The sequence below is a fragment of the Thermobia domestica genome, chromosome 3 (genome assembly GCF_964235325.1).
Source record: "Thermobia domestica chromosome 3, izTheDome1.hap1.1, whole genome shotgun sequence".
Lineage (NCBI taxonomy): Eukaryota > Metazoa > Arthropoda > Insecta > Zygentoma > Lepismatidae > Thermobia > Thermobia domestica.
The window spans coordinates 173,869,732-173,894,298 of NC_137456.1; the positions used below are offsets into that span (position 1 = coordinate 173,869,732).

The window sequence follows — 24,567 nt, forward strand, 5'->3', positions numbered from 1 at the left end:
TCTTTCACTGTTTGTCAACTGCAAATAATACTGTTACAGTTCCGGTAATGTGTCACTACCTTCATCAGTCACATTATGGAATAAAATCTACAGCGTAAATGCTACGACGTGTATATCTCAGAAGATTATAAGCCATTTTTAGGAACAAATTAGATCTTTCTTTTTATTTTTAACAACTTTTAATAATGTCTCGATTTTTAATAATGAAACTTCCATTATTAAAAAAAAAATAAACCTTTAGATTAGTAAGAAATTTCACATCTTTCTGTTCAATATTTATTCATACGTGGTAATAATTGTAAGACATTTCAAGACTGTCTTTGATATGGATCCAGCGTCAGATTAACATTTTCCGTCTCTCACATAACTTTCTATTACATCCAGGAGATTCAATATTGCAGATAAATATGTTTGTTAACTGAATTTACATAGTTTGGAAGTATACCGTGATTTTATAAATGTGAAAAGAAACAAGTTACTTGTATTACATTATTGTCTGCGCTAAGTTCTTCTTCACGGTTAGCATTCTGAAATGGATCATCATGACACAACTGAAGTTCGATTGTGTCATTTTCAATGATAAATTATGTCTTTCCCAAAAGATCTTATTGGGGCATCCAAGGGTTCAAAATTCACCTGTTGGAATCCCTGTTTTACTCATAATTAAATTTTATTGATGTCCAAGCAGTGAAGAGTGAAAAGTAATTTTGAATATAGAATTAGACCTTCTGCCATAAACTTTTGTACATATTAAAATATCAAAATGTGATGAGTATTTATTGTATACTCTTCGCTGAAGAACATGCCCTGCCCAAAAGGTGGTAAGTAATTGTAAATTCAGTTACATTAGTTTCGTAAAAGGAGTGGTTGACGTCTCCGGAAGAGCCCTGCAAATGTCCCTGATATCAACACTAATTTTTGCATATAATAAGGTAAACATATACAAAGCACCGGAGAACGATATAATGGAGTGCTGATGCGCTATTATAATAGAAGTTTGTGTGTGTGTTCTTTTTGTAATTTATCTTTTAAATTTGAAAACTTTGTTCAAACCCAATACTAATATGAAGATACAAAGTGCTCAGAAAACAGAACAATAAATAAATAAAAGTTTTAAACATATGTAACTACCGTGATGAAGCAAAATATTTTGCTATCTTTGTGAAAAAAGTATTACACAATTTGCTTTATTCTTTTATAGGAATTAAAAAATAGATATTTCGAAACTTAGTTTGGGTTTTAAAAGGGTAAATCGCAAGAAGAATTAAATATTTTATTTTGGTTTATGTAAAATAAGTGCCACATACATTCTCTCTCTCTCTCTCTCTCTCTCTCTCTCTCTCTCTCTCTCTCTCTCTCTTCAAGATTAAGGTAAGGAAAAATCAGATGACTATCTACTCACTCACTGTGGTTAGTTCGTCTGAAGACAAAAGACACATAGCAAATAAGAGCTTTCAACATATGTTGAGACAGGGTTGGGAATATTTTTCCTCTCTTGTATGATTTCAAATCTTGCAGTCTTTCTTGCTTGGTTGTGCAGGCGGTAGACTATATTCCGTTTAAAAAACTATAAGATTCATTCTGATAGATGATATAACTTACGAAAGTCCTAAAGAATGTAGCAACTAAGATTATCTGAGAAAATCACCCGGCAATGTTTTAAAGTCCCATTATAAGAGCTGATTTAAACGCTGCAGCAGTAAAGAAAATTCTTATTAATGTTTAAAATATATTTCTGTAATTATCAAATCAAAAACAACCTAAAAATTATAAAACACATAATTAGAAATTGACAAAATGAGGTAATAAGTCATTAGTATTATATTTTTTTAGAATATTGAAACCTAGAGTATGTAGGTAGACAATTGTTATGAAACATTTGCATAGAGATATACAATCTACACAAGCTCTTGCAGGAAGTGCAGCACATTGTTCTACAGTCAGCATTATATTTTCAAAGAGTAATTAAAGATTATGGCAAATATGGTTTTCTTATTTGCGTCCGTTGCAGATTCCTATCTCGAAATTAATAACCAAATTATATAAAGCTCAAAGGCCGATACATCGGACGTGGTATTTTATCCATAAATATGTTTGGGATGCAGCCCTTAAGCAATGCAAATATAATACATCAGAAGTGCAAATAATTATGAAAAAAATATATTGAATCCTATATTTTTATAATTTGCTTCTAGCGTAATATCTCGTGTAATTCTCCATTTGGCAAACAAATAAGTGCAGGCCTTCTTCAGTCTTATTAAAATTTATTGGAGCGTCAGTTATTTCCGAAAGAGAAGATAGAATCCACAACAAATACTTCTGATAATATATTTAGACCTTCTTTTTTGCTTTCATATTGGCTTGTCGTATCACAACCAATAAGGTCGTGTAGTTCAGGTAAAATACTACAACAGTCAATGATTCAGCTGCTCCAAGTGCTCAGCTACTAAATTACTACTTGAACTTTTTTTTAAATTAGATCTTTGAAATCAAATACCTCAAACAACCAATGTTGTCACTCTATACCAAAAATGAAAGACAAACATGAAACTATCAGTGCCTCCATGAATGGCATGAAAAATATGACTGAACATTCTACAATCCGTCCCCAACTGATTTGACTTCAATTCTATCACTTGGTTAAAGCATTATCTAATATTTCAAGCATTTCGTGGTGTTATTATATCCACCGGAAACGAACAGCTGCGTTTCAGCATCAATTCTGAAAGAGATAACAATATACAGTCAAAAAATAGAACAAATAGCAGTTTATGCCAAGATACTTTTAGAGCCTGCGAGGAATTATGTCGAACGGCTTGATACTAAAATTTGCTACGATTTTATTCCTTTGGATCGTAATTAAGACTGGACAAATTTAATAAAAAATTCATCATATCTATTAAAGTTGACGTCATTTTTTTAAAGAGTTGACACGAAAGACTGAACATTTTTGGAAACTGCTACAGCAAAATCTCTAAAAGTATTATATTTCCTAAGCTTAATTTTATGCACGAGTGACATACTATCAAGAAAAAAGACAGTTTTGAATTTTTAGATGTCAATATTTCCTTCAAACTGCTGTTTCTACATGAATATATGCAATTTATAACAATGATTTTATTCGTTTTCTGTAGAAGCCTTTATCCTCAAACAGATACAAAGTATTCACATGAATGAAAATTTTCTAATATCAAATTCACGTTATGATGCCAACATAAATTATCGTTAAAATTTATTATGATCTTTGATGTTTTTTCCTTTTTTATTAGTACAATACTTGCAGTTTATTTTTCTTTAGAGGTTTGCGACAGAAATACATTTCTCTAAATTGAGTTGAAAACACAATTTTATCGTTTCATTTAAACTATTCACGCTTTCTGTCTTTGTATCATGTCTCTTTTAAATTCAAAAAAGCAATTTACACTTACCTCATCTACTAGAAATTGCTTGTAAATATTGCAAAGATCGAGATCTTCATCTATATTAAATATGTTAGAAACAAAATAAAATAAATATTTCTCACTTGCCATTATTAAAAAATAATAAGCAATCAAACAATTGAGATGGAAGTTAAAACTTCTAACCTCTAAAATATAATTGTTTGTTTCTAATGTGTTTGTGCAAAGGCAACCAAGCAGCAAGTTAGTTACTTCATAATTTATGTTCACAACAAAACCCTTGCAAGATCTTTCGGCAATACCATTAAAATTATTTGCTTTTATGAAGATTTTTTCATTTTAATTTGTATGAATATAGTTTTTTTTCTTTTAGTAACGTGTAGATAATGTAATTGCCTCTTGCAATCATTGTGCATCATGTAAGCTGTTTAACGTATACACATAATGCTACGATTACGTATGTTGAGAATACTCATAACATAAAGTTATCCTTAAGCTTGGACCGGGGTTTATATCCGTTTCTCTTGCGTTTAAGTCAGCCATGTACCGACTGAGCTAGGACAGCTCCAATTTATCTTTATAGTACCGGTATATTTTACTTTGTCATAGCACAGGCCTTTATGACAGTGTTCATAAAAGATTTTAACTAAAAGGAAATCAATCAAAAAATATCGAGACTCCCCAGAAAAAATATAACACGCCCCGCCATTGATATGCACCCATATAAATTTTGGAAAGTTTGCACCGTTATATGTAGACATATTAGGTGATCACTACACTGATCTATTCTTTGATATAATTTATTTGCTACTCGATAACGAAGCTAAAGAAGAACTATCAGTTCTTTACAGAAACTATTTGCCATTTGTGTGTGTAAGGAAGATACGACAGCACTATGAATCTAGTAGATTACATTTGCTGATAAGTTTATTTATTAAACAATTCGAATATGTCGTTGAATTCTGCCTGGATGATACTTTTTTAGTCGTTTAATGTTTTGTAACAGTCTTTAAAATCTCTATTTATGGTTTCTAAGAAAATTAATTCAAGATGTATTTTATACAATAGTAGAGTATCATTTATTTTAAAGTAAAGTATTTTGTATTAAAACTACGCTGACTCTCTTGGAAGAAAAAGGCATGTTCTCTATTCCACCCTTGTTTACTCACATAGACGAATTCAGAATCGTCCACTGAGAGCTTTATGTCAATATTTACAGAGTGAAAACTCACGCTCTAGTTGTCTTTTGTTTGGCCATTTAAGTGGTGCATTGTTACCAAGGATACGGATTTCTCTATCCCCCCAAGTTCCAAAGATCTCTAAGAAATTCCACTTGCTAGAATAACCATATCATAGCAATTTCGCGCATCAGTATGTACAAGGAAATTAATATTGACAGCTAAATTTCGCAATGAGAATGAGTTCTTCAACTAAAAGGTTACAATGTGTCTTCATCTTGCGAATACAATGTCAAATAAAAAAAGAATCATGCTTAACTCGAAGAAAAGTCTTTGCTATTTATGATATTCCTTTTAAAAATGAAAAATTAAACCAACCTCATTTACTGTAACAGACGCTTCTACATTTAATTAATATTCATTTATAACGAACAACTAAATTTACTTCATTATCATGAGAGATAATTAATAAAAATTTATGAAAGAATACATAATTTATGAATTTATGAAAATAGTAATTTATGAAAAGTGCTTTTTAAACTGAAAATGTACTCGCATAATATTTGACAGTTTTGCGTAAGAATAATTGCTTGTTGTCATTAAAATAATAAAAAAAATCAAATCAGTAGACATTGGCATGAACTCTATACTTGGAGATAACCTAATAATGTCAACCTAAATAAACTAACATAAATATAATTAACTATTTGCGAAACTCTTATTAAATACATAAAAATACACAATACTTCTAAACGCTTACAGAGATTTGTCTTGGAACATTCCTATTACAATCATATTATTATTCGCAACTGCACTGAGAATGTAGCAAATCTGGAAATTCATCTGCAAATATCATTAGGGTAGTAGTAAGTATACAGCAAAACGTACAGTTAGCAATAATCAAATATTGAGAAAGAATAAGAATGATCCATGTCTTGAAAAAAAATCAAGAATTAATAGTCGTGCACGAAAATATTTGAAACGAAAATTTGATTCTCTGGCATGAATCAATTTATACATTTTATTTATTTATTTATTTATTTTATTTTTAACAGGTAAGTTGATTAGTTTTGAGTGTAATCTCTTTTTACATGATCTTTCTACATGAGATGTTTAAGTACAGTAACAAATATGAACTCACACTGGAAATCAAACTCGAATATTCTGCTTCCTAAGGTATATATACAAAACCATTTAGTAACGAAGGCTCTTACAATATTTTTAGTGTCACTTCATTAATAGTGCTTACCTTGTTAGAAATAATAAAACAGAAATAAGCAGAGGGAAATACAGTATGTGTAAATGGAAAATTTTACACACTAATCATTTCATACTTAGGCCGATTTACTTCCTAAACCTTACATGTTTCTGGCAGTTCTGAAATTACCGCAAACATGTAGATAGAGAGAGAAAGAGTATGTACTGTATATATGTAATACTGCACTGTTATTAGATATAAATTAGACCTTCTTGAATTGTAAGCACAATCTAGCCATCCATTCTAAGATAATTGTGTGATAAAGATTATGCATGGTGCTTATATAGAACTCAATTTCGTGGAATTTTACACGTTTACTGCAGTACATAAATTTGTATCCAGTTCTAAATTTAGAGTTTCTATTGACCAAGTTTTGCTTTTTTATAGACTTAAATTTGTTTTAAACTACTCTCTGAGCAATAATGTTTAATACTTTCGCCAACTACCCACTTTGGTTATATCAGACACCATGATTCATAGTGTCTGACATAGTCAAAATGGGTAATTGGCAACATTGCTATACGTTAATATTTTTTACAATAAACGTTTTTATTTGCTCAGCGAGTAGTTTAATTCAAATTTAAATTTAGAGAATTGCATCGAAATTCTGTCTTTTCTGATCGGGAGAATAGTTTAGTGATCCTTTTGTAGTAATCTATTCCTCAAGTTTTATTATTATTATTATTATTATTATTATTATTATTATTATTATTATTATTATTATTATTATTATTATTATTATTATTATTATTATTATTATTAGAGATGTTGCATTAGAAAAGAACAAAGCCTTCTACAGCTATGGTCATGTGTAGCTATAGTTTTTTTTTTTTTTTTTTTTTAGGAGAACCTCCCCGAAGGAAACTCTGGTAATATGTTTGCAGGGACCGGCACACACAAACTTAATAATAGCTGCCAGTATTATTTTCTAGGATTATATAATTACTAGTTGTTAATCATTGAAAATTTTTAGGCAAAGCCTCCAACTTTCTCCATTGTTGCAGAGTTTCTGGTAACAGCACCTCCAATACACCACATTTTCTGTCCAAATGTCAGGTGAAAGCTTTTCTCAACAGCTCGATTATCCAGAAATGTATTATTATTGCATTTCCTCATATTATATCTCGACTTTCAGGGATCTCAAATAGTCGATTCAGTTTTGCACTTACTTTTAGTATATGTGTTCTGGGGTTCAATAATTATCGCGAAAATTGAAAATGATATATAGTGTAAATATGGTAAACTTAAGCCAAATTGATATAATCTGTAAACTGTAAAAGATTTTAAAACTATGAAATTTTCACTAAATTTCAAATCTATATTTATAAGAAATTTTCTGGAAGTCTGTTTTAAAATTAAATTTAAAATTATTGTTCTCACTTTAAATTGGTATCGTAAATTTCTTTTCAGGATTCAATATCGAAAACATCTAACGTCACAAGATGATATCATCGACGATTCTTCTAGTAACAGCAATAGTTCTTGTTGCGTTATTTTTTTTGAAAAGATGTTTACATCGTCCACCTAATTTTCCAAAAGGTAAGTAAGAGTAATATTATTCTAACATTTATCTTATTATTGACATTTTGTGTATTAAGTATTTTATAATAATATAATCAAAATTTTAATATTAATATCAATTTAAATAAAACCTTTTATTTTCCAGTACATCTTTCTCCAATAAATGTTTCTTCTTAAATAATATCTTGCGAAAGTATTACTCTCAAAATGTATTTGTACGAATTAAACTATAGTGTTTTAATACAAAATCTCGCGGGCTAAAACCTTACCTGTCTTTGTGAATTAATACATTTTGTTTAGATAGATAGATTATTTTGGGAAAAGATAAAACATATTAGTAAAATAAAAAGATTTGCTTTTACACAACAAGCTGCAATAATGATGTTTCAATTTTTTTTTTTTTAGTGATAACTTTCAGTAAGTGTTAAAAGTTATTATCAATTTGACCCAAGATATAAATACTCTAATTGAGCAGGGAGGCGCGGTGACTCAGAGGTAGATCGTTCACCTCAGGTGTTTGGGGTCCCTGGTTCGATCCCAGCTCGCGCCGTGTGGACTTTGTGGTAGACAAACACCGTGCTCGTGGGTTTTCTCGGGGTTCTCCCGTTTCCTTCCACTTTCTTCATTCCACCATTTCATTCATTTCTCATTATCACCGTCTCCTTTAGCCTAACCGGCATAACCGTGGGACGTAAAACTTAAAGATTTAATTTCATTTTTCTAATTGAGCACTCAATGGCTTAGGCAGTTTCATTGGCGTTTCGTTGGCATTCATGTTTATTTGTTTCAAGTACGCCTTGTCGTATTTTGGAATTTGGCCACCAAAATAATATATTTTATAGTATTCTTGATATGTTTCAGTAATGAGAAAATGAGTCACTTTGAGTTAATAGCACAACAAGAACTAATACATTAAGCTGAGAACGAAAAGGTACTATCTTCTGTGATTATTTCAAGAGGAAACAACAAATATTTTGATATAATATGATAAGAATGATATAATGCAATATATGGTCACAGGGCTCAAACTGCATGTGAGTTGTTGACAATCTTGTGGAGCATTTTGCGTTCATCGATACGTCATTGAATTTTACAATAGTCTTCTTACAGCATCAAGCAGCTGCTATTTAACTATATAGAAGTGTTACACCCTGTTAAGTATTTCAGTTAGATGGATGTAGTTTTCATATAGCGATTTTTCTCAATTCAGTGAAACTTTGTTTTGCATGAGACGTTTTATAAATTAATCTAAAGAATAAGATGATGCGAAAATAACTTGTGTTAAGCATTGCTTTTTAGAAAACGTTGTTTAATAGTTCTTTCTAATACGTTGCAAATTATGAAAATGCCTTCAGATATAAATATGAAAGTAAATTACAGCTACTGACTTCATCACAAGTTAGAAAATGAAATCATCCTGCTTTCCTTAGTCGTAACTAGCTATCGATGAATGCATGCACTAACAATGCATTTTATGAACAAGGTAAATTATGTAAAATTATACAATGCTATGACATTCTTTACTAACATTTCGCTCTCTCCTGTTAAACACATTAGGTAGGCACTACACTCCTAATAAATACAAATAAGTTCCTTTCTGAATTTAAACTTGAAACGATTTTTACTGAATTTGATCCAATGCTCATTACAACACCTCCAATAAGAATGGATAAATAAGAAGTTAGGTTATATGTTCTCATTCAGATATGACAAGCTAACAAAGATTCTAACATATGGGTAAGCAAGATGATATATATATATATATATATATATATATATATATATATATATATATATATATATATATAACATATTCCATCGTTTGGGAAGATAAACAAAATTATATTTAATTGAATTGCTTGAAGATAATAACAAGCCACACCTGCATTAATATGGTATTATGACATTTTAAAGTTACAAGTTAATAGTATATAATGTCTATAAAAGTCCACCTAAACCTAATTAAATTTCCTTCTGGAACAAGGAGAAATTGTCACAAGCGTGGAATGAATCATTGTTTCAATTCGCATGAAATTCGACAAAATGGATTTTAACCTATAACCTATAAAATCGTCTCAAACATTCTGTTAAGAAGATTGATTCCATATGTAGGGGAAACTGTTGGATGCTGTCAGTGCGGATTAAGGCGGAATCAACTATTGACCAGATATTTACCATTTGCTAAATACTTAAAAAGAAGAAATAGAAATACAATACCTGGGTACATCAATTATTTATTGATTTTAGATAGGCCTGCGACTCGGTTGGATGGAAACACTGTAAACATTCTTACTGAATTTGGAATACTCAAGAAAAACTAATTAGATTAACTAAGATGTGTTTAAATGAATTCCAAATTAAAGTCCAAGTAGCGAAAGTGTTATTCACGAGTCGAGAATGGTCTGAAACAAGGAGATGCGTTGTCGCCATTATTACTTATGTTTGTTCTGAAGTGTGCTATAAGGTAAATCAAAGGTAGCAGATAAGTCCTAGAGCTGAATGGTCTTTACCAGGCTAAGGCGTATGCTAATCATGTAAATCTGAAAGGGAATGATAGAACAATATACGTTAAGAAATGCTGAGGTTTTATTGAACTCATGCAGAGACAAGAGTTTATGAGTAAATGTAGAGAAATCTGAATACATGGAGATTCGTCAGCCTCGTGATACTGTGAATAATTGTTACGTCAAAATATCAAATTACACTTTCTACAAAGTGAGTACTTTCAAATATCTATGATGAATATTAACAGACCAAAATCATATCCGCGAAGAAATTAAATGTCTACTGAAAGCAGGGAATTCGTGTTATTATTCAGTTCAAAATCTTTTGTCTTTGCGAATTATGTCAAGAAATTTTGAAGCTTAAAATATATAAAACGATAATAATGATTGTTGTGCTGTATAGTCGCAAAATATGGTCGCTTATTCTGAGGGAAGAACAAAGACTGAAAGTATTTGAGAATAAAATCGTGAGATGAACATTCTGACTCAAGAGGAATGAGAATCGGAAATGACGAAAACTTCATAATTAGGATCTACATAATTTATACCGTTTACCAAACATTGTTAGAGTCCTCAAGTTTAGAAGGCTCAGGCAAGCAGGTCATGTAGCCAGAATGAAAGAAGTAGGAATACAAAATTTTAACTAGAAATCCAATCGTGAAACGTCCATTAAGAAGATCTAGACACAGATGGGAGGACAATTTTAAGATTGATCTTGCAGAAATGAGAATATAAAATATAAACTGGAACCAATCGGCTAAGTACAGAAGTCAATGAAGAGCTTTTATGAACGTGGCATTGAACCTCCGGGTTTCATAAGACATTGACTTAGTATTTGTATGATTTCTTGGATAAAGAAGAAGTTACGGCACTTAAAAGTTTATCATTAAGGATGGAAACTCTATTTAAAATAGATTTGCTAAATTTATCAGAAAAAAATTAATATCAACCTCATATATTTTATATTGTTAATAAATTTCGAAATGATTGTACATCCTAGAATTTAGTTTTTCTTGCTGTAGAGTGAGAGACAAAATGCTAGGTAAGTTATTAGATAAAATTGTGTTTAAAATGTTTATTTCATGACGAGTGTTAACAAAATATCATGAAAGTGATGGATAAGTGCATTTACTGGAGACTGCGGATACATGGTAGTTGAGTTGTAGAATTCTTACTCAAATACGAAGAGTTCCTCATCATATTTTAGGGTATTAGTCCGTGCTGCCTTCACGGATTCCTGAAGTTATTCTGTTTCCTTATATTTTCTGATTCCACCAATTGTTATGTAATTCTCTTCCATTTGTGATCTGTCTCCTTTTTATTTATTGTCATTAGCGTGTCATATAATGGTGATTATTTTAATAATACCAATATTTATCTTCTTAATTTTAAAAATCTATTCAGAAAAATGCATCTTGACAGCTCTCTCATACTGCATTACTTCAGGCACGTAGCCAAGGGGTGGGTCCGGGGGGTCCGGACCCCCTCCCCCCTTCGAGACTAGAAATAAAACAACAAGAAAGGATAAAACAAAAAGAAACGAGAAATAGGAAGAGTCAGCGTTAAAAATAAAAAGATAAAAATAAAAATAATTTTTCATCATCGCTTCTCTGTAGTATTAAACATGTTATTTCAGAAACGTTTTTCAATTGCTCCTTTAACATGTCATTTGCCACAGACAGTATTTGACAGATATTAACAACAAAAAATATGTGGTTGAAAGTTCCATTTACATTTGATTCAATAAAGAAAGAGCGCAAGTATTGTAAAATATTTTACAAGACATTATTGGATACGTACTTTTTTAAAATAGTTGAGGTCATAATGGAAGGAAAATGGTTATATTTGGATGAACAGAAGAAGGAACGTAGATATTGTAAAATATTTTTAAATCTTTTTAATATTCTTTTATTCGACGTTTCTTCATTGTTTGTTACTAAAATACTTACTATCATGTCCTCATTTTATTGTCCTAACAAACCGATATGTGTTGCTAGTAAAATAGTGATCAAGCCTCTTGTGTGATAACCACAATATTTCATATCACACTCCCCCCCCCATTACGAAATCCTGACTAAACGAATCAGTATATGTTACCAGTAAAATAGTTTAGAATAATCGAACTCTGGTGTGGATAACCCAAGTATTTCATGTCTCGGACCCCCCCTATTACGAAATCCTGGCTACGTGCCTGATTACTTGCAAATTATTTTATGGATTATTTAAAAGAAAACTCTTCCTGCATGCCGAATCAAATCGCTGCTTACTTACACGTGATGTACTTGAGTATGTAGTATATTTTGTATTAGTTTATAAACTACTGTATCAATTTAAATGCAATTTTCACAGTATCTTTATTTGAATCTTATGATCGCACAGACAATCTATCCACTATTACGCTTTTATTTTATGAAAATGACTAAAGGCGTGTTAAAATTGGACAAAATATTCGATAATCTTAATATTACTAGGAAAATCTTGCTACTGTTGTTATTGGTACGTGCTTCTTTGAATATAAGGCTTCAAATTTGCATGATTTAAACAGTACAAATACTATATCTCTCACTTCCGCGAATTCAATATTTGTATACAGATTAAGGGATTCTTATTAGTTATTAGGACTAGATGTACAGGCACGGCAACTGAAATACAGATCCTCTTTGATGAACACAATACTAGATTATCATTCGCTTTTATTATTTTGGAAATTTCATTACAAATAAGTACACAAAGGAGTGAATTTAACAGCAAAAACATGAAAATGATTGGGAAAATCTACCTTCATTTAAACTGTTGGACATAAAGTTATGACAAATCAAATTCACCTGCAAGAATTTCGCAAATTCAACCAATGTGGTGGTCAAAGTATGCTAATTCAGTGTTACGATTGAAGAAAAGAAAAGCTGCTTCTAAATTGCTAAAGGAATTAACCACTGGAAGAAGGGAATTTGGTACATAATCCTTTTATAATATATAGAATACAACCATCTTTTTCGCTTCCTCAAATTTCTGAAATGCTAATCCGAGGCAGCAGAATTAGGTAGAAGAGTTCAATATAGTGGACCTGGGGACTGGTGAAACGTTTTCAGACCACTGAATGTACATGAACAAGATTTGACATAATGGTAGAGCAAATGGGTAAGGCCAGTAGCTTTAGATCCCCGTGCTCGAGGGATCCCGCACATAAGAGAAAGGGGTTAGGCTCTTCTGGAAAAGTGAAAAGTTCTTGTTTCTAATTAATTATTGTAGTTCAAAATATTTTGAAATGATGGGCCATCGTTTTGTAAAACATTTTTGGGACTATATCCTGCTACATTCATGTCGCGCGGTACACTCATAACGTAACAACAGGTACATGAAGGATAACTGTGATGAATATCCAACTTTTTAACACGGGGAAACTTTACTAATAAAAAATCACGTGCAGCCGACATGAATTATAAGATTATTAAACTGTAAACCTGGAAGTTTAAATGAAATATTACGCATCTGAAAGGATTTTTAGAAATAAATATGCCGGTAGTTGGAAAGTTTTAAACATTTGGTTATTGATATGAAGAAGTATTGGCGCAAAACTTACTCGTGTTGTGTATTGAGTTCTAACGAAGTTCATTGGCTGCATTTAGTTTCTCTCCAGGCTCCGCAAATCGACATGGCTACTTTGATATATACGATTATAGTATAATGCAGAGAATAGAAGTACATCATTTACTTGTACGAATTCTGGAAATTCCCCTTCAAGAAATGTTGGAAGAGAGAACGTATCTTTTGAATAGTGCAATAAAGTTTGAATCTTGAATGTAAGAGCTTTCTCCGATATTTACTTGCAAATCCAGCATCTGGTAGTTGATGGATATTCTAAGCTCTGGATACGGATTTCTTAATATTGGTTTCAGAGGAAAATGTATCTTACATAAGGATATTAAGTCCATGATAAATGCATGCACATCCTATTTAAATATTTTCTTTCTATTTAAACCCTTTTATGTTCTTGATCTTTTAAAGATTTTCTCTGGCCTTTATTTCCGGAGACACTTTTCATAAAATCTTACCAGTACAATACATGTTCGTCTGAACGAAGTGAGTTGCAAGTAAGTTACCCTTAGGAGTATGAAAATGTCTTGGATTATTATTGCTTGGGGTAATTATAGGCGAAAAAATGCAAATAAAATGAAATCTTCAGTTTTACGTTCCACGGTTAGGCTAAAGGATGTTCTGATTATGAGAAATAAATGAAAATGGTGGAATGAAGAAAGTGCGAGGAAAAGGGAGAACCCCGAGAAAACCCACGAATATGGTGTTTGTCCACCACAAAGTCCACATGGCGTGAGCTGGGCTCGAACTAGGGACCCCAAGCACCGGAAGTGAACACTCTACCACTGAGCCCGTAATCATAGGCGGTGAAGAAAATTAGTAACGAATAATTTGAAATTATTAATTTTCCTGCAAGTTCTACATTACGTATTGTCAGTTATGATTGTCTTGTACAAATTACCCCATCTGTGTGATCATGGCGTACCTGTAAATACAAGTATGTTGAAGGAATGTATTGTATATCTCGGATCCTTAACAACCCTCGACCAGAAATATTAGGGAGGTCGAGAACAAGCAATAAATGGCTAACAGTTCCAAACTTTGCTTGCAGCTTTCATCTTCTACCTTATTCGTGTATTTTCTCTCAAGCTTTTTCTCATTATAGAGCTTCCTCATCAAGAAAAACATCTTTTCTACATTTATATCAAAATTCTCAAGACCTTCCCTGGTGTCTTTATGTGCAAGAAAGTCAGAATTCAAGTTTAACAAATCCCTTTCAAGTAGCATATCTTAAAACTCAGGAACGACTTGATAATGTAGTCACTTTCCCAATTAATACAATCAAAAATATATTTAAAAAATAAAACAATTATATATATTCAATCCTGTATTTAATCCTGTAATTAGGAACGACGGAATATACATTTTAGTTATTTAAATATGAAATATGCAACCCTAATTATTGTCCATGAGAGATTTGTCAATATAGTTTACGTCACGATGCTTGATTCAGTATTCGTTTACCATCTGGCTTGGCTCTTCCTAGTGTACTGGTACGTCTACTCTCAGAAAACAGTCTCTTAAACACATGGCCTTACGTACAATGTAACAACAATCGTACCGTGACAGAAAGAAATTTCATTCTCTACCTTCTTCTGACGAGCAGAAGGAGAGGAAATAGGGTGGAAACCCTAAGTTGTGTGCTAATTACGTTCATTGCATATGTGAAAGATGGGATGAATTTGTTCTGCTTCTTATAGGAAGAAGACTGACTTACATTCTTTCAAGGATGAAAATACTTAGCAGAGATTTCTGAAGCATATGGTTACCTTGCGACTGTAATATACAAATTATTATGAAGGAAAATTGATACTTGCTTAATGTACTTTATGCATTAATGCATTTAGAATATAATAACACCTGATATACGTTGACGTAACTTTTTTCAAGCGCTTAGGAAACCAATAAATATTCTTGAACTAGATTGGTTTACCTCTGAAGTGTTTCTGTGAAAGCATGTATGTGAAGCTACAGATAAATATATAAATATTGAACTTGTAATTCAAATAAAATAGTATCTAACTTTAGAATACCAATCAAGCATAGGAGAGCAAGATGTCGAAAAATAAGATTTCGAAGTTTAAACATGAAATTGTGTTGCTTTTACTGATGTGTTTATTAGTGAGACAATTATGCAAAACGTTGAAAATAGATTTCAGAACTTATTTTAATGCTAAACGTTGAAGATTTTTTCCAACTGATCTTAATGTGTAGATACGTAGTTGTAAACAATAAAACCATCACTATTATTACAACCTAATTAAAGTGTTTCTTTTCTTCTCTAGGGCTTCCGTGGCTTCCCATCTTTGGTTCTTATCCACTTGTGTATCTTTATCATCCAGTTCACATCGATTTGGCATTAGCTAAAATAAGCGAGAAGTATGGGAAAATATTTTCTATGTACATTGGAAATTTTCCAGCAGTGGTCTGCAATGATTACAAAAGTATCAAGGCTATCATAGCAAGGCCAGAACTACAAGGTCGAGCTCCAGGATTTGTCCCAGAATATCGGTCATTTCACGAAAAGATTGTATCAGGTAATATCTATATATATATATATATATATATATATATATATATATATTATATATATATATATATATAGCATAAGTATAGTAAGTTCGTGATATATAAGTATTATATTACCACAGCACAGAGACCTAGTTTGTTTACTACAGAGGGTAGATTTCCCTTCAATATTTAGTGTTTAGTAAAAATTATGTCTATGCTTCTCCTTCCACGTGTGTTCTAGAAATCAAAATCTAATATCAGAAGCAGATTCACAATGGACGTTAAACTTCAAGAAATACTCCCTGAAGAAATTCAAGAACCATGGTCGTTCTACCTGTTTTCAGTCGCGTGGTATATGGTCAGCACAACAGCTTCTATCATTATTGTTTTTGCTTCATCTATTCCATAGTTCGGTATTTTCTCAATTTTCTCATGCTGCAGGTCAAATTAAAAGTATTGTAACACTATGCAACACTCATTTTGTTCTTCTCTTATAATAGTGATTTCCTATACTGTTACCTTGAAAGTAACTAGAAATGGTGTATTTTTCCATGAAACTTCGCTTATGTAAGTAGTAGCATCGAAAATATCAAATTTGTCTTATATTAATTAATTTATATGTGCATCTTAAAACGTTTGATGCGTTAAGTTGTATTTAAATTTGATTTGAAGAACCTGTCAACACTGAGAGATTCGCGATAAAATCAACATGCATTGGGCAGAGTGTTTAAAGGCTATTTGTAAGGATTTAAAGGTATCTATATATACAGAGTGATCCAAAAGTAGGTATTGCATTGATCAAGTATAAAACTCTAGTTTATGGGTGTATTTGCTTCGGCTCTTCCGAGCTTAAGATGTAAGTAAAAACACATTAAGAACAAAGGAGCTAAGTCTACCTGATGGATAACAATAAGAAATGATATAAAATGCAATGAGCTGATCAGTACGGTACTACATACCTACTTTTGAGCCACCTTGTATATTTATAAGAATAAAGTATCCTATTATACTGCAATTGGGTCACAGTATGCCTTTCTTATTAAACATTGCAGATATGAACTGCCAATAGACAACCTTACTATCCTAACCAAACAGATTTGAATAATCTTATTCGAGATCTAAGTCTGAGGAAAGATGGTAGGTAAAATAGTGGAAAATAGTTGATAAATCAGCAAACGCAACAGCTCAAAGGAAAAGGAAAGAACAGTTTCCATTTTTTTTTTTTTTTTTTTTGTATGAAAGCTGGGTTGTGCTTATAAGTGTTTATGCTTTACAGACACCCTGCATTCTGAAAGAGTGACGTTTGTTTATAGACAGCTCGTCTAGAAGTCTCAAGGCTATGCATCTGGGCAATGGAAATAAGCACCTGTCTATTCCTGTGATTCATTCCGTCTCTATGAAGGAAGACTAACAGCTTGAAGACCTAATTGGACAATTTAGAATATACAAAATATGGGTTGTAAGTAATAGGGAACTTCAAAATAATTGCCTTACTTATGGGTTTGCAGGACGGTTTCACCAAATTTCCATGTTACCTTTGTGAGACAGTAGTGACGCCGAGGCACAACAGGGGGAGTACACTGTGAGGACACATAACGTAAAATACGACCCTAAAGTGGCATTGTTACCACCTTTACACATTAAACTTGGCATTATCAATCAATTTGAGAAAGCTTTGGATAGAGATTCTGAAACATTCAAGTTTTTACAAGACATGCTTCTGCAGCTATCTGGTGCTAAGATGGAGGCTGGAGTGTTTATAGGAACGCAAGTGATGATAATAATCCAGTCCCCTGAGTTCTCCACGTTGCTAACTGAGATTGAAAAAGGAGCCTGAAACAGCTGTGTGGCAGACGTTCAGTGTTTCTTAGGAAATTATAGAGCTGAAAATTATGTGGAACTTATGAACATAGAGACAAACTATGGCGAAACGGGTTGTAGGATGTCACTTGCCTTTCATCTGGACAGTTTTAAGGAAAATATAGGTACAGAAGAGCACGGTGAGCTCTTTCTCCAAGATATTATGACTTTCGAACGCGGTTACCAAGGACAATATAACGAGAACATGATGAGGAGCTACATCTGGGGGCTAATTCATGAAAATGATACGCTTCAACGAAAATGTAGGAAAAGGACACAGGTATACATGGATATCTATCATGGTCGCACGAAGGGAGCAGAGAGGGGCCCGGGTCTCCCTGACTCACGACAATGTATACGTAATATAGCAAACCATGTATATTAAATAAAATATCAAACTTAACATAACAACCATGAAGATGGCTTCCTTTAAAAATATTCTTCGGGCGCCCCTGATATCTACGTACCCAAGTTATGTATTTAGGTAGCCTACTCTTTTGATGTTATAATACAGATGTTGAGGAACTTACTACCAAACTCCTTTAATTAATTTAAATGCAATGTCTAATACATTTCATAGCGTTATCTGTTTTTGCAAACAAATCGATGTTAAACTTACAAAAGCGAAGTTTCATGAGAATTATGCAAATTTTCGTAATTGTTCGATGAATATGACTAAAGAAACAACAATAGCGACCGAAAGACAATAAACAAATAAATAAATAAAGTTAAGTGTTGCATAGTGTAACCTTTGCTGGGAAACTAAACAGAAACTACACGTACAAAAACACAACCAAATGACAATACGAGATAATGAACATTTTTCCATCCAAAAAGCTTCATTCTAAAACACATGAACATTCAGGACATATAAAAAAAATGAGAATTCTAACTATTCACGCTCGTAGTAATACTATAAGCATTCCATTAAGTAATGGATTAGGAAATGTCTGTACAGGTTATTTTAGGGACAAATCATCAAAAGTAACTTGCTCAATATTTATTTAATAATAATAATAGAGAAGTCTAAGTATTTAGAAACCTTTATTATCCATGACATTTGTTGCCTTAATATCGAACAAGAAGGGGAAAGTTATGCACCGGATCTGTAATATATAAACAAATAAAATATATTCAAATAAAAAAAAATAATAAATAAATAAAAAAGTTCAAATAAAAAATAAAATAATCTTTGGCATTACTCATGTTCTCTAATTGCAGGTACAGAATGCTGTTACTCACGTTTAGAAGAAGTAATATAATTTCATGTTTGTTCGTTACACTGGAAAACTTAGATGAGTGAAGTTGGTGCATAATCATCTATTATTGATGTGCAAATTTTATCTATGATCGTTTCCAATACAGAGCAGAAGCGCATCTCAAAGTCCGAATCATCCAATTTCTAACTCTGTAAAAGTTTGCTCTGCATAGAAATACAGAAATAAACTTAACGGACTTTTTATTAGAAATCTAAATAGCTAGGATATAAAGCTATTAGTAATAATGATAATAGGACGGGCCAAGCAGGAAAATTATGTCAAACACTACATAATATGACAAATTTAGGCTCCTAAAATAAAAATACGTTCTTCAAACAAATATCCTCCTACGATATATATATATATATATATATATATATATATATATATATATATATATATATATATATATATATATATATATATATTGTAAGTATTGCTTAGTTTACACGTAAAGGACATCTGACAAAGTTTTGAATAAAATAACTTGCATTTTACCTGACGCAACTTGCTGTGTCCTTTATGTTAACTACTCTAGACTTTCACTGCAAATGTACTATTTTAGGGGCACGGGTTTTCCGCAATAAGAATTTGAAAATGTCGCGTTTCGTTTTTCATATTTCGCTTTTTGTCCCATTTTTATAAACAAAGTTTCGCAATTAGTAGCTCTTGGGGAAAAGATATTGCCTGACATTTTTACAATTATTCTTTTTATACATACATTACTACAGAAATAAACTAATAATTACCTAAAAATACACTGAATACTTCACTTGGTTTTGTAAATTTCACTTATAGAAACATATTTTTTTTAATCAAACTGAAAGAAAATCGGTAACTAAACTTACTATGAATAGGAAAGGTTTGCTGTTTTCTGAAAACACATAGGGACGAGTTACATTTAAGCATTAAAAACATAAGCATGTTACATGTTTCCACATTTTCCTCCTTCATTGTTGTACGTTTGTCACTTATCACCAGTCCATACTTGAAAAAAATCCTCTCACAATTAACATTGCTTTTTGGAACCCACACGTATGTAAGTGTATTTACAACAAACTTCAAACAAACATCACTTCGGAACTTTTGTCCATACAAAACATTCACTATACTGCACTTTCCAGACGAATAACTTTTCACGAGTTCATAGGTCGCTTTTTATAGCCGTGTCCGAATCAACCAAATTCCACCGTTCATGCTACATTCTACCGTTCCGTTAGCGGAAAAATTGAAGTTTTTAAATTAATGAAAGCGTATTTTAAAAATTTCGCGTTATTTCGCATAGTTAGAAATTTCGCGCTTTATCGCGCAACGGAAACCAATGGAAATGCACATAGAATATACTAAAACGTCAAGAAACTAAAAATTACTTAATTCTGACGCATTTCGTTTTATTGCGCATTGCGAAAAACTCGTAAATCTAACTATTGTATTCTTGCCTTCAAAACGAAAATTTCAGAGTTGAATATAAAATAGTTATCAAATTGCTTTTATAGACAATATATACCTCGTTCTCTCAAAAAACGATAGGATGTTCCTCTTTGTAGTACAAATATATGTTATCGAACGTTGCTCTTGTGACGTGGGCTCTATTGATAGAAGTATATTTGTGAGTTTTCTCCGAACACTCACTTATTCTGTGCGAATGAACTAATTATTTCAAAATTTCTTTTGTTATCGTTTCATTTAGCTTAAAAGGCATACTTCAGAACTATGATTCTTAAATATAAATATTCTAATATTCACTGACAAGAGTCTCAGAATATATTAATTAGTATATTACTGACTTTAAACGAGCTATAATCCTAGCAATTTCAAATTACAAAGGAAAACAATATGAAACTTCATTATTAAAAATCTTCAAATTATCAGATTTTAATATTTTATTATATTCAATATGCATAAAACAAATACAGAAGTACATTTAATGGTCGTTTAATTATAAAACTAGGTAGCTAAAAAAACAAGGCTATTAATGGTAATGATGATAGTAATGGATTTACTAAGTTACAAAAATTTTACAAGTTTTCATCCAGACATGATTGCATAATTAGTTTCAATAACACTGTGTGCTCCTACAGATGAGCAGCAGCAGTTGTAGTGACTACGAATCAACCCGATAATCGACATGTAACAGGTATACTCACAAAAATAAAATGAAGTAAATAAAAGTCGTGTGCGGGTGGAGATCATCAAGCAGGAAACTTGTGTCAAACACTGCAAAGTTCCATATTGCATACTAATGTACGTAATTCAGGTAATGAAATAGACACGTGTCGTCAAACAGTACTAAGAGTAACTGATGTACCATGAACCATGAATGTCAGAAGAAATGAAATGATTATAACTAGTGGTTCCATTAAGCTGTTACAGCAGAGGTAGAGTTGCCGATTTATTTCCTGTAGTTTACGAAGATATCGCATACAATAATCTGGGAAGTAAGGTGCTTGTTCGAAGTAATAGATTATAGGTTAGAACTAGGAATAACATATACAGGATGAACCATTTTCCTTGAAATACACTTTTAACTTTTAATCTTACAAATGAAATTTTGTACACGCAAATGTTGGCTAGGCGATATTGTTTGATGTAATCTGCAGTACTACCAAGGTAATAGTGTTACCAACCTAAAATAATGTTATCTTTTAATGGCACTACGTCATGTTATTAATATATTTCAAATTTACATATTAAACACAAATATAAAATACCATATTAATTATTCAATGATAACTAAGGACACTATAGCATCATAAATACCGAAAGAGAACCAAATTTTGGAGGCCTCTTTAACAGTGATAACCCAAGTGCACATCTATAGTATCTTAGTGTTGAGTACTATGCTCATGGTATGAACCTTATATTTTCTCCAATCACTAATAATAATAATAATAATAATAATAATAATAATAATAATAATAATAATAATAAGTAATCGTAGTGTGTAGTTGACTAAATAATTTATTCAAATTGTCAGCGTTAACAATATAAGAGGTATAAGTACCAACTGTAATTATGTATCACAATGTCAATAATATAAAAACTGTGCTTTTTTCTGGAGGTACGCCATACCGTGACTCTTCTAAAATAATTGTTTATCCATTTTTCTTTTGTATACACAATTCACTTGGTGGTGAAAGTAAACTAATTTGTTGGATATTGATGGTGATATTTGTGACATATGAAATTATAATACATATAAAATAAATCGTATCAGTCAATATAAAGATTATTAGAGTTCTTTATCCCAACGTAAACACTAAAATACCTGAGTCTCTGCTTCTTGTTAAATAAAGAAGAAAACTTAAAATATTACTATCCTTGGTGTTGTACAGGAAGGAATCAATTTACTGAATTATAGAGTATTTGTGAAACTCAATTTCAAGACACGACTATAGCAGAAAATTCCAATAAGTGTAGTTTCTAAGTAACAAATTGTTCTTTCAGCGGTTTTGTTCATCGTGGGTTTATACAAACTAGACACCAATCCTCTTCATCAACTGCATATTGACTGCTTTCAGTGTGAGATAAATGAATCGGGTCTCTTTGTACGTATCTGCTCTGCCTCTGATTGGCTGTCCTATACTCTGGTTAATATGCGGTCGTCCTTAAAGAAGTATTACACGTGGTTAGAACAGTTTTAGATATAACCCATACCATATTTGTTTATTTTTGTTTTAATTAAAGTTTTTCAACAGGCTTGCATTTCAGTAATTTTTTTCTTTAATTTTCATTTCTGCACTATTAGCGAACATTTATAATTACTGTCAAATGAAATTAATTATTATAACAGTATAATTGTATGTATGGAACTCAGTACTGAGGAGGGAATTAATAATATTAGTGAACTCTTAATTACTATAACTAATTTCAAACGTTCTATGTCACGCTACGGAATGTTGACGTAGAGAGAGAAATCCTTATGCATCAACATAATATTTACGTATTTATTTTTTTAAAAATATTTTTATAGGAGTTTTCTTCGCTGATGGGCCTGTCTGGTTACAACAGAAACGATTTGCATTTAGAAATTTGAGAGATGTCGGGATGGCAAAGACAGACATGGAAGTTGCAATTCATGACGAAGTTTCCGCATTACTTGCGGAGCTCCGAGCAACGATGGCAAGCGAAGGTTACATAAAGGTGCCGGAAGCCTTTGGAGTTCTCACAACAAACGTCTTTCTCTACTTATTCACTGGACTACGGTTTATTGACAAAGACGAACAGAAGCTCAGAGATGCAGTCAAATATGCTGTTCAATTCCAACGATCCGGAAACCAGACTGGGGGATCTTATGGCATTGCACCATGGTTTAGATTTTTGTTTCCTGAATATTCTGGATTTAAAGATTACAAAGAATCATGTGCTGGACTGCAGAAATTTATGATAGTAAGTAGATATGATATATATACATCTAACTTACATTATTCTCTATTGATTTGTGTAATTTGTGAATTGTTTTTCATTAAAATGCATTAGAATCAGGGGTAAAAGTGGATTGAAAAGGTAAATTGACGCTTGACGTCACGCCGCCGTCCCCTATGCCTATCTTTCCCCATTATAATTTTTAGAAAGTGGGGGACGCCAGAGATATTTTCTGGAAGTGAGGAGACGACGTACTCCCGCGTTCCCCCGCACTATTACCCCTGATTAGAATGAGATCAATGTAAAATCTTCGTCATATGTATTGTGTCATGCTGAAAACAATGTAGTACCCAGAAACATTTCTGGAGTGTGATTTTAAAAATGGGTTTCTTATTTTCTAGGTAGACAAATATATATAAAAAATAACTTTAAGAAGGGGGCGCGGTGGCTCAGTGGTAGAGCGTTCAACTCCGGTGCTTGGGGTCCCTGGTTCGATCCCAACTCGCACCGTGTGAACTTTGTAGTGGACAAACACCATGCTCGTGGGTTTTCTCGTGGTTCTCCCGTTTCCTCCCACTTTCTTCATTTCACTCATCTCTCATCTCCACCGTCTCCTTCAGCCTAAGCGGCATAACCGTGGAATGTAAAACTTAAAGATTTCATTTATTTTTTAACTTTAAGAAGAGAGGTCTCGTACGAATATCTTCCGCAGTGGTCTCTTGATTGGCAGTTGATAATCGCAATTTCAAAAACTTCTACACTGGAGTCCTCAGTTATTATTTTTATTTGCTGTATTCAGTACTTTCTACCCAAATGAAACTATTATTTATCAAGTGCAATCTACTTCCCTACTTTCTGTTTTACCTTCTATTATAATTATCTTTCTAATGAAACAATTTTTCTCAACCAATATGCTAACCAGTTTCTTTTCCACTTAAAAACTGTATCCAATACTGTTTCTCTCACACAAATTATTAGTAGACTTTCCTCATAAGCTTGTCTTTCCAAACCCAATTTTCTTCATTATTTTTCATAAACATGTTTCGAACGTTTCTTATTATTAAAAGTACAGTTATGCATAGGCTCCGGATTCTTAGGTTCGAACCTATTTTATTCCTG

At 32.0% G+C, this 24,567-nt stretch overlaps 1 protein-coding gene across 3 annotated transcripts in view; it reads left to right on the top strand.

Moving 5' to 3' along the window:
* The window catches only part of LOC145680865 (methyl farnesoate epoxidase-like), a 132,725-nt gene that overhangs the window by 40,783 nt on the left and 67,375 nt on the right, over nt 1-24,567 (top strand). For 2 of the 3 annotated variants that reach the window (XM_081751999.1, XM_081752000.1), the window contains exons 2-4: nt 7,245-7,373; nt 15,739-15,990; nt 23,057-23,472. In XM_081751999.1, coding sequence (XP_081608125.1) covers nt 7,277-7,373; nt 15,739-15,990; nt 23,057-23,472 — 765 coding nt within the window. In that variant the 5' untranslated portion in view covers nt 7,245-7,276. Of the gene's footprint in view, nt 1-5,290; nt 5,443-7,244; nt 7,374-15,738; nt 15,991-23,056; nt 23,473-24,567 lie in introns of those variants that run through there. The other variant, XM_081751998.1, reaches the window with a different exon arrangement.